We start from the raw sequence: 16,881 nt of genomic DNA on the forward strand, positions 1-16,881 counted from the left end.
CCGCAAATGGCGGTGCAGTATTTCTGCTATATGGCGCTGCAAAACGGGTTAATTAGGTGACTTCTGAAGGCAATTGGTTTCACTAGATTTTAGTTATGGGTATCAGAGTAAATTTGGCTGGATACTAATGCACGCCACACTTTTCAGATATTTATTTGTAAAAAATGTTGAAAACCATTTATCCCTACCAGTTACCTACCATAACAGTTCCTCTACCTGTATTGGTGTCACTGGGGATGGTGGCGGTGTGTGGATGTCAGTAACAGTCAGTCCCCCCCCCCCCCCCCCCCGTGTCAGAATGCCCGCCGAAGTCCTATATGTATACTGCCATAGTCATATATACTGCCATTTGCAGATGCTATAACTTTCACGTAAACCAATTAATTTACACGTATTGGGATTTTTTTTTTTAGCAAAGACATGTAGCAGAATACATTTTGGCTTACATTTTATGACAAAATTTAATTTTTACAATTTTTAATAGCAAAAAGTCAAAAATATTGTGTTTTTCTCAAAATTGTTGGTCTTTTTTTATTTTTATAGCACCAAAAATAAAATATGCACAGATGATCAAATAACACAGAAAGAAAGCTTAATTTGTTGCATGACCACACAATTGTCAGTTAAAAAAAACGCAGCGCCATAACGCAAAAGATTGCGTCATCAGGAAGGCGGGTAAATCCTGTGGAGGGCAAGTGGTTAAATACCACAAAAAGAAAGCTCTATATGTGTGAAAAAAAATTTCATATGGGTACAATGTTGCATGACTGCGCAATTGTTATTCAAAGTGCGACAGTGCTGAAAGCTGAAAATTGGCCTGGGCACGAAGGGGGTAAAAGTGCCCGGTAGGCAAGTGGTTAAAGAAGAAGTTTGCCATTTGAACATAAATAATAAAAGACAGGTAAAAAAAATGTGCATTTATTTTTGCTTGCAGGAGCCTGTGAACCATTGCACTAGTGATCAGAACATCACTGGTACCATGCAGGTCTCTTGCAGATCTGTCAGTGTATCTGTGAATGACGTGACCATGTGAACGGAGCCTAGCACGGCTGTGCTGTATTCAAAAAGTGACAGCTTGTACGGGGTATTTCTCCCCCTGGACTTCTGTCATGGGGGGGGGGATCGGGGGGAATTGGGCAGCGGCTGCAGCATTGGGAACTTGTTACATGGTCCACCCGAAAAGCAGGTTGAACGTAACTTTCCCAAAGGTGAACTTTTCTTTTAACAGAAAAAACAGTTGATGCCTGGAAAGGACTTCCAGTAGGGGTAATGAGTCAGTCAACAGTAAGTTGATTTAAACATGATTGAGGCAAACCGATCTATACTCAGACAAAAAAGTTTTTGTTTTTCACATAATGGCAAAATAAATCTGTCATGAGGAAAATATTGACAATGCCATTTCAATTGCTAGTTTTTTGACTGTATCACTTAGAGCTGATTCACACATATGTGGAGCGGATTGAAGCTCCGGTTCCACAGCTAATTGATACAGTAGCTGTTCATGTCAGGTTTACATCAAGTTCAGGACGAGATTGGCTCAGGAAAATTGGACATGACTCTTTTTAAAACCGCACTGAATCCTCACCACCAGTGCACCGGACATATGTGAACAGGCACCATAGGAAGTAATGTGTTTCCACATGTCATGCGGATTGGATGTGGTTCAAACCACATCCCCATCTGCATATACAGTTGTGTTCAAAATAATAGCAGTGTGTTGAAAAAGTGAATAAAGCTCAAAATCCTTCTAATAGCTTATATTTCCATACACACAAATGCATTGGGAACACTACACATTCTATTCCAAATCAAAACGTGAAGAAAAATACATCAAATTTGTGTTGCTCCTCTAAAAAAAAAATTGAATAAAAGTGAATATTAGACTGTTCAAAAAATTAGCAGTGTTTGTATTCTTCTTTAAAAACTCAAACATTCACTATATAAACTGAAAAATGTTTGAAGATTTTGCTTTCCTCTGAATCACTTAATTAATATTTAGTTGTATAAGCACTGTTTCTGAGAACTGCTGTACATCTGTGTTGCATAGGGTCAACCAACTTCTGGCACCTGTGAACAGGTATTCCAGCTCAGGATGATTGGACTACATTCCACAGTTCTTCTCTATTTCTTGGTTTTGCCTCAGAAACTACATTTTTGATGTCACCCCACAAGTTTTCTATTGGATTAAGATCCGGGGATTGGGCTGGCCACTCCATAACGTCAATCTTGTTGGTCTGGAACCAAGATGTTGCACGTTTACTGGTGTGTTTGGGGTCGTTGTCTTGTTGGAACACCCATTTCAAGGGCATTTCCTCTTCAGCATAAGGCAGCATGACCTCTTCAAGTATTCTGATGTATTCAAACTGATCCATGATCCCTGGTATGCGATAAATAGGCCCAACACCGTAGTATGAGAAACATCCCCATATCATGATGCTTGCGCAACCATGCTTCACTGTCTTCACAGTGTACTGTGGCTTGAATTCAGTGTTTGGGGGTCGTCTGACAAACTGTCTCCGGCCACTAGACCCAAAAAGAACAATCTTACTTTCATCAGTCCACAAAATATTGCGCCATTTCTCTTTAGGCCAGTCAATGTGCTCTTTGGCAAATTGTAACCTCTTCAGCACGTCTTTTTTTCAACAGTGGGACTTTGCGGGGGCTTCTTGCAGATAGCTTGGCTTCACATAGGCGTCTTCTAATTGTAACAGTGCTCACAGGTAACTTTAGACCTTCTTTGATCTTCCTGGAGCTGATTGTTGGCTGAGTCCTTGCCATTTTGGCTATTCTTCTATCCATTCGAACGGTAGTTTTTGCCATTTTAAAGCATTTGCGATTATTTTAGCGGAGCAGCCTACCATTTTCTGCACTTCTTTATATGTTTTCCCCTCTCCAATCAACTTTTTAATCAAGGTACGCTGTTCTTCTGAACAATGTCTGGAACGACCCATTTTCCTCAGAATTTCAGAGAGAAATGCACTGCAACCAGCATGTACAACATTTGCTGCCTTCCTTCCTTAAATAAGGGCAATAATTGCCACCTGTTTTTCAAAGAATGAATGACCTCACTAATAGAACTCCACACTGCTATTATTTTGAACATGCCCCTTTCAATTAGTGATTCAATTATACAGAATCAGCAGCATGCATGTCATGAGTAAATTATTTGGCATGTAGAAATATCATTTCTACCAAAAACAGTGATTGATCAGGTTAGTGATGTATGACTGCTATTATTTTGAACACAACTGTATGTGAACCAGCACTCAGTCACTGACCCACAACAAGTATGCAGTAAATGAAAGTCATAGAAAATTAATGTGTTTTATTAACATAGTTGTGCTCGGTCATTGGCTTAGAGTGTTAAAATCTATGAATCGGCATGTCACTTGAGGGTGTTCTTAAGCAGAGCTAAGTATTGCAAAATGTATTTCCTAATTGTACATTTCAGCAGACATTTTACTGACCTAACTTAAATTTTAAACTTGCATGTCTAATTTTAATAGGAATATTTTTTGGAACAATGATCAAAGTTTTATTATTTTTATTTTAAAGGTAGCGACGGGATGTTTCCAGTGAAAAAGTCTCTCTCATTTGTCAATCTTGACATTCACAAGGAAAACTCAAAGCTGAATCACATAACATCAGGTCAAAGACAAACTAACTCACTGGTATGCTATATTTCATATTTTGGGTTACCCTGCATAATTTTTTTACTTATGAAATTAAAGAATGCTTACAGTACACTTCATATTGATTTGCATTGCAGGACATATATGCATTCTTGCAGTGCTAGCTGAAAAGTTTGCATACTTTTTTGATAGAACTGTTGTTGATCCAGAATGCTATTCTTTGTCCAGATAAAATGGCTGAATGTGATGTCTTTTAATGGCTACCTGCAGTAGAAGTCGTAGCAACATTTTCTCAGAACAACCTTTATTCACTAAAGGAAGTATCTTTCAGCTGAGTAAAAAGCAGAGAAAGAGAACTTGCACCTGTTGTCTTGTTACTTCTGTAGTTCTTACAAAAAGTACTATTTACCATCTGTTTTACAGCTGGCAGTACACCACATTTTAACAATTGTTGAAGAAACACCCCCACAGGAATGAGTTGCAAATATTTTGGGGACATTTGGAATGAAATGCAATACCTGACTGCAAACATTTTTTCAGTCTTTCTATAACATAGCAAATCATCTTCTTTTTGAATAGACCTGTCCATGCTGTTTATTTTTCACTTTCCCATGACCTTTGTGGGAGAATCCCTCATCCAACCCTAGTACATTCTAATGCATTCTTCAAGTATATAGAAAAAAGTTGGCCAATGACAGATTAATTCAGATCCCTGAGGAAAGTGTTGGTTTTGGTGGTGGTTGGTCTCATGAAGAGGTTTATGTAACGCTAGATGGTGAGAAGCTTGTCTATCCTTATTCTAATTCTGGGGCCTCCATCTCCATGTCACTGACTCAGCAGATAAAACACACAGCCATGGTGAATGGTTTGTTATACTTGTTTAACAAAAGGGAACTGTTGCAGAGCTGCATGTAAATATGAACACTTTTGATGCTTACATCTCTGTTGTCACTTGCAAGTTCTGTATATCTCAATCTGGATGCTTGAAGTTGCTTTGCTTGCTTTTGTTGAGTCAGATGCCTGTTTTTGTTTCAAATTTACCTATTTGCGTTCTCTTTAACAGGGTGCATTTGGGGATGAATCTGTTATTCGTCGCAGAAAAGAATTTGCTAGCCTTGATTATCCAAGTGGGTGGCTGTGTATATTTTTAAAACCTTTTTTTACCATTTGTTTTATCCATATATGTACATTTTTATACCTTTTGTAACTTCAAGTTGCATTTAACTTTAAAAATAGGGTCAGTGATGTAATGGATGGAAAGATCTGGGGCATTGCAAACCATTTGTGATTACAATATTAGTGAATAGATTCTAGTGAGCTTACCCATGGGTAAAGGGGGAAACATCCAAATGGCTTAGTACAATCCTTTAAAACAAGTTGTGTATTTTAGCATGCCCTTTTTTGCTTTATCCTTGTGTATTTTATTTCTTATTGTATAGCAAAGGCAAAGTTCTGGTTTACTGCTTTGTCCTCCACTCCCCATTAAGGATTGGCACCTTTAGGGAGCGGGTACACGAATTTGACAGGTACCCGCTCCCACTTCCGCTGCGATCGCCTAGGTGACCAGAAGCAGAAGTTGTACTTGCTCCCTCCCTCCCTGTAGTCTTCTGGGACACGTGACAAGTCACAGAAGACTACGCTACGGGGCCATTCACAAAGCGCAGCGCTTCTCACGCAGGCACAGTGGGCACCCAGCTGTGAAGCTGCAAGCTGCCACAGCCAGGTGCCCACACTAAAGATGCCGGCGCTAGGGAGAGAAGACTGCTGGTGAAACCAGCGGTGGTGAGGACACTGTTGGACTGAGGGACAGGTAAGTGGCTGTATTTTAAAAGTCAGCAGCTACAGTTTCTTTTTTTTTTTTTCAGCTGGAACTCTGCTCTGATCAACATTAAAAACAATCATGCAATTTCTTTCTAAAAGTAGTTGTAAAGGCATAAGTTTTTTTGTTTTTTTTCTTATTTTACCTTAATGTATTTTCTGCATTAAGGTAAAAAAGACTTCCATGTTCAACAACTACAGTTAGTTCCCCCCCAGTGTCAGAATGCCCGCCGTATTCCTATACAGTATATACTGCCTTAGTCATGTATACTAAACGCTATAACTTTCACAAAAACCAAATAATTTACATGTACTTGGATTTTTTTTAGCTAAGACATGTAGCAAAATAAATTTTGGCCTAAATTTATGACGAAATTTGATTTTTAAACTTTTTTTTTCACCGGACAGGTTTAATAGCAAAAAGACAAAAATATAGTTTTTTTCCCCTCAAAATTGTCACTTTTTTTGTTAATAGCGCAATAAAATTAAAAACGCGGAGCTGATCAAATACCAACGAAAGAAAGCTCAGTTTGTGGCGATAAAAGGAAATAAATTTCATTTGGGTTCAGTTTGGCATGACCGCGCAATTGTCATTTAAAGTAGCATAGCACCCTATTGCAGACAATGGCCTTGTCAGGAAAGGGGGGGGGGGGGTGGTAAATCCTTTGGAGGGCAAGTGGTTAATGTAATTGTCAATAAAAGCCTTTGACACTTACTTCAGTATACCTTAGTAACATCTGACAAAAAGATCTAAAAACACTGAAACAGCAGACTTTGTGAAAATTTATATTTTTAGTCATTCTCAGAACTTTTGGCAAGGGCTGTACAGCAGCACAGTATATCTGCTGTTGTACAGCGGCATAAATGAAGTGTCACTTTTCTGCACTTCAAATAAAGTTCCTTCAATAAAAAAAATTAAAAAAGAAAAGAAAGAGCTGTGTGATGTGACAAATCATGCTACACACTACCCCCTACTGCAAGTGGAACTGACAGCTGCCGACAGTTAAACCTCTGCTGTTTAATTTTCCAGCAGCTGACTGTTCAGTGTGAACGTTGCTTTAGACAAAGGGTTTTCTTTCTCATCTTGATGATATTTTGACAGATATATATATATGTTTTGTTGACAATACTATGTTCATTACTGTTTACATTTTTTTCTTTTATATTACTCTGCTGGGTAAATTTTTTCTCTTATAGGTTTAGCGCTGAGGTTTCCATTACATATGAAGCGAACTGATAGCTCATCTTCACTGACAGAAAAAGAGCACATTCAATCACTAGATCTGTCTGCAAATGACCTGGAAAACATAGACCTAATAAATAAAAAGTCTCTTCTTGCAAATCATTTAGAACGCCTTGAGAAAATTGAGCTTCAGCAGAACAGATTAACGTCTTTACCAAAGTCTCTTTGTGAGGTAAGGAAATGTGGTTCAAAACAAGAAGTAATTCCTTATTATCAGCAAATCATCATTTCTTTCTTGTCCATAGAGGGACACAGGAATTCTTAGAAGTCTTAGACTGGTTATACTGCCGCCTACAGATGAAATGAACACTGGCCAGCACATGATTACCCTAACCGCAAACATCATGCCTCAGTTTTTTGTTAGTGTCCTCGTGACAGGATGTTGGTGGCTGCATTCGTTTTTAAATTTTGAAGGCTTTTTCCTATATTTTCACCTGTGGTCTAGCCAGTAAGTCAGTTTTTTCCGCTTTTACAGACCAAGCTGTCCACACAAAGTAGCAGTTACAGGTCTAAAACAAGCCATTTATCACTGCCAGGAGTGCTTACGATGGTTAGCTTTTATTCATTTACAAGTGTGTTCATAAAGTATTCAGACCCCCTTCACTTTTTAAAATTTTGTTATGTTGCTGCTTGATACTTCAGTCATTTAAAGTATTTTTTTTCTCGTTAATCTACTCTTAGTACCCCATAGTGACAAGGTGAAAACAGAATTTTCAGAAATGTCTGTGAACTTATTAAAAATAAAAAAATGAAATATCACTAGAACTCAAGTATTCTGACTCTTTACTCAGTATTGTATTGAAGCACCCTTTGCAGCAATTACAGCCTCAAGTCTTTTTGGGTATGACGCAACAAGCTTTGCACACCTCCTCTCAAGCTGTCAGGATGGATGGGGACCATTAGTGAACAGCCATTTTCAGGTCTCTCCAGAAATATTTAATAGGGTTCAAGTCAGGGATTTGGCTGGGCCACTCTAGTACATTCACAGAGTTGTCACTAAGCCACTCCTGTGTTATCTTGGCTGTGTGCTTAGGCTCAGTCTGAGGTCCTGAGCGCTGTGGAACAGGTTGTCATTGAGGATATATCTGTACTTTGCTCCATTCAGCTTTCCCTCAACCCTGACCAGTCTCCCAATCTCTGCTGCTGAAAATCACCCCCACAACGTGATGCTTCCACCACCATGCATCACTTTTGGGATGGTATTGGGAAGGTGATGAGCGGTGTCTGCTTTCTTCCTGGCGTAATGTTTAGAATTGAGGCCAAACGGTTCAACATTCACTTCATCAGACCAGAGAATCGTGTTCCTCACAGTCTGAGAGTCTTTCAGTTGCTTTTTTTCTAACTCCAAGCAGGCTTTTTTGTGTTTTTGAAGGGCTGCAGGTTGACGAAGGGCTGCAGTGATGGTTTTCCTTGTGGACCTTTGTCCCATTTCCATACAGGATCTCTGGAGCTCAGTCAGAGTGACCATCGGGTTCTTGGTCCCCTCTCTACTAGGGTCCTTCTCCCCTGATTGCTCAGTTTAGCTAGGTGACCAGCTCTAGGAAGAGTCCTGGTTGTGCCAAACTTCTTCTATTTGAGAATTCTGGGGGCCACTGTGTTCTTGAGAACCGTCAGTGCAGTAGATTTGTTTGTTGTTGTGTTTTTTTTTTTTTTTTTGTAGCCTTCCCTAGATCTGTGCCTTGCAATAATCATGTCACTGAGCTCTGCAGGCAGTTCCTTTTGACCTCATGGCTTATACTCTTGATACAGTATGCATTGTCAGCAGTAAGGCCTTTTATAGAGAGGTGTGTGTCTTTACAAATTCTGTCCATTCAATTTAATTGGACTCCAGTCAAGGTGTAGAAACATATCAGGAGTGATCAAGAGAAATGGGTGACAACTGGGCTAACTTTCAAGTGTCTTTGCAAATGGTCTGAATACTTAAGCCAATTTGATATTTCATATTTTCCTTTTACATACATTTGCAAATATTTCTAAAATTCTGTTTTCACTTTGCCATTTTGTGGTACTGAGTGTAGATTAATGAATGAAAAAAATGAATTTAAACAACTGTAGTATCAGACTGCAATATAACAAAGTGAAGGGAGTCTGAATACTTTACATTCACTGTACATAAAACCTCTTTCCTAAAAGGGAAAATAAATGTTCGCTGTAACTGCTTATAAGATGTTAGCTGGAATTTAGCTTCATTTTAGTCAATCTCATCTAAATCTACTAGTCTAATACTATCCTGTCCCCAGACTGACAGTGCTGCTGTCCAAAGGTATCTGCTTTACTACTTCATCCAGAATGCAGACACTCCGAGGCAGGAGGGGTGGATACTGCTCAACCTACCCACGAAGTCCAATATTGAGGAATGGCTTCAGCCGCCGTACTGGCCATGCACAATGACGCGTTTCGCCCCGCCCACCAGGTCCCTGGACCAAGCCCTGGTGGGCAGGGTGCAACACATCAGACTGTGTGGCCAGTACGGTGGCTGAGGCTATTCCTCAACATTGGACTCCTCGGGTCGGTTGAGCAGCATCCCTCCCATCACTTGGATTGACTGACACTGGAATCGCTCGGACTCATGCTCCCCTCTTCTCACTTGCCGGTGGGGTGATCCTTTTCCTTTCATCCATAGCTTGGAGCGACGCCATAAGGTATACTTTTCACTCAAAGAGCGGGAAGTGTATTACTGGCTGGATGACAAGGTGAAAAAAAGAAAAGCCTAAAAAGGGGTTTCATAGCAAATATAATGGCCTCATATGATATCAGCTTATGCTAGGTCCTTCAGCTGGCTCTTTGAGCTGCAGGCATTTCCCAGTTTTATGTTGCCTTTTCTTGGGCCTGTTAGCCTTCTTAACCTTAGACCTCTGTTGGACTGCTTTTCGACATCCTATCAAGGTCCTACCTTTCCTCAGGGCTTGTGCTGCTCCATGTGCTGTCATCCATCTTAGGTCTGCAAAGCATTGTGGGATCCTTTATGCTTTCAGTCCTCTAAAATTCTCTTCCCAGGAGGTGGCGGCTTATCACATTTAAGTCTGCTGTTTGCAGCTATCCATTGCATTCGTGTCCTGTCTGTTGCACAGCAGCAAGCTCCTGTTCAGTTAACTCTTTGCTCTCCTGGATACCGACTCGGCTTTGGCTAAGACGACTCCTGGCTTCTGACCTCAGCTCTGGTGACCATTCTTCCTGGCTTCTGACTCCGGCTCTGGCGACCATTCTTCCTGGCTTTGGCTATGAGTCCCGCTGGTTCTCGACTTGATTATCCTGGAAGACGACCTCGGCAGGAGAACTTCTGTCCTACCAAGTCATCCGGTGTTGCTGTCGGACTTGCATAGACTCTTGCCTTGTTTCTGTGTAAATAAACCTACCTTTAATTGCACCTCCTTGTGTGTCTGGCTCCTCGCTTTCTGACACATCCTGACAGTCTAAGAATTCCTGTGTCCATCATGGACACACTGTAAACTCCTGATCTTAATCGTACAGTACACACTGGAGAGCTGTAGAGAGGCCTTGAAATTTTCACTCGCCTGCTCGCCAATGGCGAGTGGAAATTATGGTGGGGGCAAGTGTGTCCCCCTGGAGCGTATTTGCCGCGAGGCAAACAAGGCATTTGCCTAGGGCGGCACTTTTTAGGGGGGTGGCGCAGCCGCAACGCCGCCCCCCTCTTTCCCACGGAAGGGACACTTAGTACAGGGGCAGGCTGTTGTGTCTTACTTGGGTCCGCGACTCCGTGGCCCAGTCCCGCGTTGATCCGGTCCACAAGGCGCTGCTGGAGGAGGGGTAGGGAGGTTGTCAGTGGGTCCGGTGTCTTCATTTCCCTGGATCGCGATGTGTGGGCGGGATGACATGCCACCCCTGTCATCTTGCCACACCTCAACCGCCTATGGCAGCTTGTCCCTACCTCTGCAAGCTCCGCCTCCTCGCCAATGATTGGCCGCCGAAACTGTAGCTCAGGAAAGACACACACGTGGCCAATCACCGACGAGGAGGCAGAGCTTGGAGAGGAGGAGCCGAGCAGCAGCGTGAAGATCAAAGAAGTGAGGGAGTAGCCAGCGCAAGTGAAGAGGAGAGCGGCCAGAGAAGGAAGACAGCTGACCGGTAAGTGTCTGTGCCGTGCAGATGGTGCTGCTGCTGCAGCCAGGTATGCTGGCTGTGGATGGGAGAGGGAGGGAGCGAGCCCAGGCTGGAACAGGGGTCAGCAAGGTAAGTATCATTGGTGTCAGTGGGAGGAATAGTGCCTGATCATTGGTGTCACTGTTACCAATGATGGGGCACTATTCCTCCCACTAGCACCAATGATGGGACACTATTTCCCCCCACTGACACCAACGATAGGGCACTATTCCTCCCCCCACTGACACCAACGATAGGGCACTATTTCTCCCCCCACTGACACCAACGATGGGGCACTATTCCTCCCCCCACTGACACCAACGATGGGGCACTATTCCCCCCCCCCACTGACACCAACGATGGGGCACTATTCCCCCCCCCCCACTGACACCAACGATGGGGCACTATTCCCCCCCCCCCCACTGACACCAACGATGGGGCACTATTCCTCCCCCCACTGACACCAACGATGGGACACTATTCCCCCCCCCAACTGACACCAATGATGGGGAATTATTCCCCCCCCCCACTGACACCAATTGTCAGGAATGGACTTGTCAATAATGGTGGGACTCACCTGCCTTGTGGGCTGCAGTACCAGGGATGGCCAGCGGGTGCTCTCAACATCCGAGGTTCACTTCGGCAATTAGCCATCACCTGGGGCTGATTGCAGGTGTATTTAAGGGATGGCCAGACCTGCAGTCTGTGCCTTGGTGTGTGTTTTTCCATGGGCCCCTGTACCTGTAACCTGCATTCCTGTTCCTGTTTCTGCCTGACTTGTTGCCGACCCTGCCTGATCCTAACCTCTGCTGACTTCTCCTGTTTTATCCCTGGCTTGTGACCCTGACCATTCTCTCCGCCTGCTGCTCCTGTACCTACCTGCCCGATAGTTATCTGACCCGGCCATATCTGGAGCCTGTGTTTCCCTGTGTCAGTACACACATCTCTGGTCACACTCTCATCCCTGACACCAATGATAGGTCACTATTCCCCCCCCCCCCACTGACACCAATCAATGTGTACATGTGTCTACGCGAGTGTATTTCTGTGTATGTACATGTATCTGTGCGTATGCGTGTCTGTATGTGCCTGTGTGTGTATACATGTATCTGTGTATGTGTGTACATGTGTCTCTGTGTGTATGTACATGTTTGTATGTGTGTGTGTACAGGTGTCTCTGTTTGTGTGTGTTTGTTGGTGGCGAGTAACTCTTAAGGCCTGGCTAGTAGCTCAGGACTTGAAATTTTAAGCCCTGGTATATACCATAGTTTTGCAGACTATAACTTTCGCACAGACTAAATAATATGCTATGGTTTGGGTTATTTTTACCAACAAAATGTAGCATAATACATTTTGGCCTACAGTTATGAAGAAAGATTATTTATTTGTGAACTTTTATAACAGAAACTTAGAAAAACGTATTTATTTTTTTTCAAAATTTACTGTATTTTGTTTTATATAGCAAAAAATACAAAACCAATGGTGATTAAATGCTACCAAAAGAAAGCTCTGTCAAAAAAGTGATAATAATTTTATTTGGGTACAGTGAGCATGACATTGTAATTGTCTTTCAAAGACAGCACTGAAAATGTAAAAACGACCTGGGCAGGAGTGAGTGTATGGTGTTGAAGTGCTTCTTTGTGCCCTTCTACCATGTGGATTCATTAAAGGACATTCTACACCCGAGTTATAGTGCTCTACTTACAAACCTGTTCAACCTATGTGCCACACCTTATTCTGTGATTACCCAATGTCCTGATTTGTAGCTAAGGCGAAGACCTGGCGAAAGGGAGTCAATGTAAAAAAAATTGCTCTGTTAAAGTCCTGTGCGACGCTCGGCCATAGAGAGATGATGCATCCCTTTGTATTGAGGTAACAATCATTTCTCTGGTTTTGTATTTTAGCTACAGTTGTGTTCAAAATAATAGCAGTCAGACATCACTAACCTGATCACTCACTGTTTTTGGTAGAAATTATATTTCTATATGGCAAATAGTGTAGTAGAGTAATAGAAATCCAACAGACCCAACAGTCATGACATGCATGCTGCTGATTCTGTGTAATTGAATCATTAATTGAAAGGGGCATGTTCAAAATAATAGCAGTGTGGAGTTCTATTAGTGAGGTCATTCATTCTTTGAAAAACAGGTGGCAATTATTGCCCTTATTTAAGGAAGGAAGGCAGCAAATGTTGTACATGCTGGTTACAGTGCATTTCGCTCTGAAATTCTGAGGAAAATGGGTCGTTCCAGACATTGTTCAGAAGAACAGCGTACCTTGATTAAAAAGTTGATTGGAGAGGGGAAACATATAAAGAAGTGCAGAAAATGATAGGCTGCTCAGCTAAAATGATCACAAATGCTTTAAAATGGCAACCAAAACCTGAAAGACACGAAAGAAAGCGAAAAGCTATTATTCGAATGGATAGAAGAATATCCAAAATGGCAAGGACTCAGCCAACAATCAGCTCCAGGAAGATCAAAGAAGGTCTAAAGTTACCTGTGAGTACTGTTGCAATTAGAAGACGCCTATGTGAAGCCAAGCTATCTGCAAGAAGCCCCCGCAAAGTCCCACTGTTGAAAAAAAGACGTGCTGAAGAGGTTACAATTTGCCAAAGAGCACATTGACTGGCCTAAAGAGAAATGGCGCAACATTTTGTGGACTGATGAAAGTAAGATTGTTCTTTTTGGGTCTAGTGGCCGGAGACAGTTTGTCAGACGACCCCCAAACACTGAATTCAAGCCACAGTACACTGTGAAGACAGTGAAGCATGGTTGCGCAAGCATCATGATATGGGGATGTTTCTCATACTACGGTGTTGGGCCTATTTATCGCATACCAGGGATCATGGATCAGTTTGAATACATCAGAATACTTGAAGAGGTCATGCTGCCTTATGCTGAAGAGAAAATGCCCTTGAAATGGGTGTTCCAACAAGACAACGACCCCAAACACACCAGTAAACGTGCAACATCTTGGTTCCAGACCAACAAGATTGACGTTATGGAGTGGCCAGCCCCATCCCCTGGGCTGGAATACCTGTTCACAGGTGCCAGAAGTTGGTTGACTCCATGCAACACAGATGTACAGCAGTTTTCAGAAACAGTGCTTATACAACTAAAATATTAAGTGATTCAAACGAAAGCAAAATCTTCAAACATTTTTCAGTTTATATAGAGAATGTTTGCGTTTGTAAAGAAGAATACAAACATTGCTATTTTTTTGAACAGTCTAATATTCACTTTTCTTCAATTTTTTTAGAGGAACAACACAAATTTGATCTATTTTTCTTCATGTTTTGATTTGGAATAGAATGTGTAGAGTTCCCAATGCATTTGTGTGTATGGAAATAAAAGCTATTAGAAGGATTTTTAGCTTTATTCACTTTTTTCAACACACTGCTATTATTTTGAACACAACTGTATATGAATGTAAAAAAATAAAGAATTTAGAAAAAAAAAGCCATGTTTTTCTAAGTTTCTGTTCTAACACTGGTTCAGCAACTGATTTTAGTTCTATTTTAGACACTCATCAAGCTGCCTATTTGAAACAATTCTCTACATTGCTGCACAATTTTCTGCATCTATTACACGTTTTTTCGGACAGCTTACAACCTTAAAGTGATTGTAAACCCTCACTTTGTAAAACAAACCATGCAGTTTAAAATGGAAATGAAAGGCAAATTGTGTATAAATATTTAAAAAAATATAAACTTTTTTCCCTTTTTCTATAAGTAATCACATATCTTCTATTCTCAGCTGCACAGAGAGGTAGAGGGAGGAGAAATAGCAGCAGACTGAGCTTTCCAGTGAAAGGCTGTGCAAGGGGGTGTGTCAGGGCAAGTCTGATCATTGGAGGAGGGCACATTGTGCTCACAGCATAGCTAGCGAACTGACCACGGTTTGTCCTGCTTAGTGTGGTCCCTTTTTGTAATAGGACAGCAGAGGGACTGACAGGAACGCCAGGGATTTCACACAAAGGAAGCAATACCAAGAGAACAGGATACTTTTTCATACAAGTACATGGCACTGCAGGCACATAGCAGGAATATGAAATGTTGGGTTTACATATTCTTTAATACACCCATCTTCTTTCGGGGCTCAAAAATGCCATGCCTCCTCCCCTACTCCTGCTTCTCAACCTGAGTCAAATCCTGATATATCAGTCCTAGAGGACAGACAGAAAAGGAAATTAAGAAAATATTGAGGGCATATTAGTGGGAGCTGCAAAAGATTTTTTTTTTCCTTCAAGATTGTCACTATATTGAGGGAGATTCACACGACATGCTTGCTAACTTTGGAAAGCTCATTACCTCTGTCCACAAAAGCGCTGGCTTTGTGCAAATGGACTCTGTCTCACCATGCTTCTTTGGGTACAAAGAGACCGATAAAACCCTGCAAAACATTCTTTGTTCATGAACAGATAGAATGTGCTGTCTGTGATGACTGAGTCACTTCTGAAAGAATTTTCACTCCTCCCAAAATCTTTTCTGAACTTTATCCAGTTCATAAAGAGTTCACAAAGAAGTGGGCCATTCCTGTGGTTGATGCTGTCATCTCTGTCCCAGTCAAACCTTTCACTGTACTTATTGAAGATGTAACTACATACAAAGAGTCTACAGATAGAAAGTTTGAGATTCTCCTAAATGCCCTTTCATCAAAGGACAGCCCTGCAACCAGCTCTTACTGCAATTTCAGTATGTCCAACTGCTAACTGGGCTAGGACAATGCAAAATCAATGTAACTCTGTATCATGATTGTGCTGCTACACAGCAGTTACAACAATTGCCTTGTGCTCTGCTTTTCTTTGTAGATGCCCTAGAACTTGTCATGAGACTAATTTCCAGAGTCTCCTTTCACATGCACAGAATCTTATAACTAAAGCTTGGACAGCTGAAGCTGCCTGAAAAAGGCGCTTCACACGTATGCCTTTCTAAGGAATAAATGTTCAGTAAGGAACTTGACCAATTTATTAAGAACACTGGCGGAAAGGTTTTACTTCCACAATAGTGGTGTCCAAAACCACCATCCGCAGGTGTCCCTGGCAGCTCTTTAAAATACGGAGCACCTGTCCAATTAGGCTTCAACTTCATAACCTAAGTTCAGTCCTTCTTTTAGATGCAAGACTTGGCCCACCAAGGTTACCAAGCCCTCCCCAAATCACTCTTCCCAATGAAGGAGCTCCCTCACTCCTAAGAGTGGGGGACATATGTAACAGCTTCTGTCTAGGTCACAGATGTCCCAGATCTGTGGGTTTAATCAGTGGTTTCAAAAGGGTTCAAAACCCCACTCATCTCTTTCAAATCAACAAAAAACTGCCCAAGGACAGTTAAATGTGAACAATGTCCTGACCCACCTCTTGTCGAAGGAAGTGGTTGTGCCATTACCACCAAAAAACAGGTTCAGAGGTTTATATTCAAACTTGTGCATGGTACCAAAGCCCAACAGGGGTATTAATCCTTTTCTGGATTTAAAATCCTTCAACAAATTCCTTCAGATTTCAACATTTTGCACGTAAGCTGCAAGGACAGTAATTGCCTCTTTGAGACGGGGGGTCTATGTGGCATCTGTGGATATCCAAAATGCCTAGCAACTTGTTACAATTTACCCATCTCATCAGCACTTTCTGTACTTTGCATTCCAGTTTGTCACATTTCCTTTTGGCCTATCCTCTGCTCCCAGAATGTTTGCAATGGTCTTAGCACTTCTGCTTGCCCTGCTCAGAACTCAGGACAGCCAAGTCACAGGTTTTAGTTTAAGTCACAGGCTATCTACACAACCTTCTTCTGAAGGATTCATCTGTATTGCAGCTATCCACAAGACCATTCAAATGCTCCAGGCATTAGACTGGGTGATCACTTTCAACACATCTGTTCTTCAGCCTTCCCTTCATCTGGAAAACATGGGTCTGGTCCTTTGACATATCACAAGCAAGTCTTACTATGAGTTTCTTTCTGTAAGAGCATTTGCTCTAATCTTGAAACCCACATTGAGAGTTCTACATTTATTGTAGCCTTCTTCAAAGCATTCACCCAATTACATTCAAGAACTCTCCATCAAAATACCCTGTTGGCTTGGAAAAGGCAGG

The 16,881-nt window shown here is 41.8% G+C and overlaps 1 protein-coding gene across 6 annotated transcripts in view; it reads left to right on the forward strand.

Annotated features, from left to right (window-relative positions):
• The window catches only part of LRRK2 (leucine rich repeat kinase 2), a 362,321-nt gene that overhangs the window by 147,569 nt on the left and 197,871 nt on the right, over positions 1–16,881 (forward strand). For all 6 annotated transcript variants that reach the window (XM_089685047.1, XM_089685063.1, XM_089685038.1 and 3 more), the window contains 3 exons: positions 3,556–3,671; positions 4,696–4,759; positions 6,648–6,865. In XM_089685047.1, coding sequence (XP_089541173.1) covers positions 3,556–3,671; positions 4,696–4,759; positions 6,648–6,865 — 398 coding nt within the window. The remainder of the gene's footprint in view (positions 1–3,555; positions 3,672–4,695; positions 4,760–6,647; positions 6,866–16,881) is intronic.

Source organism: Staurois parvus, unplaced genomic scaffold (genome assembly GCF_062004578.1).
Source record: "Staurois parvus isolate SC_StPar_1 unplaced genomic scaffold, SC_StPar_1.0 ptg000019l, whole genome shotgun sequence".
NCBI classification, from domain to species: Eukaryota; Metazoa; Chordata; class Amphibia; order Anura; family Ranidae; genus Staurois; species Staurois parvus.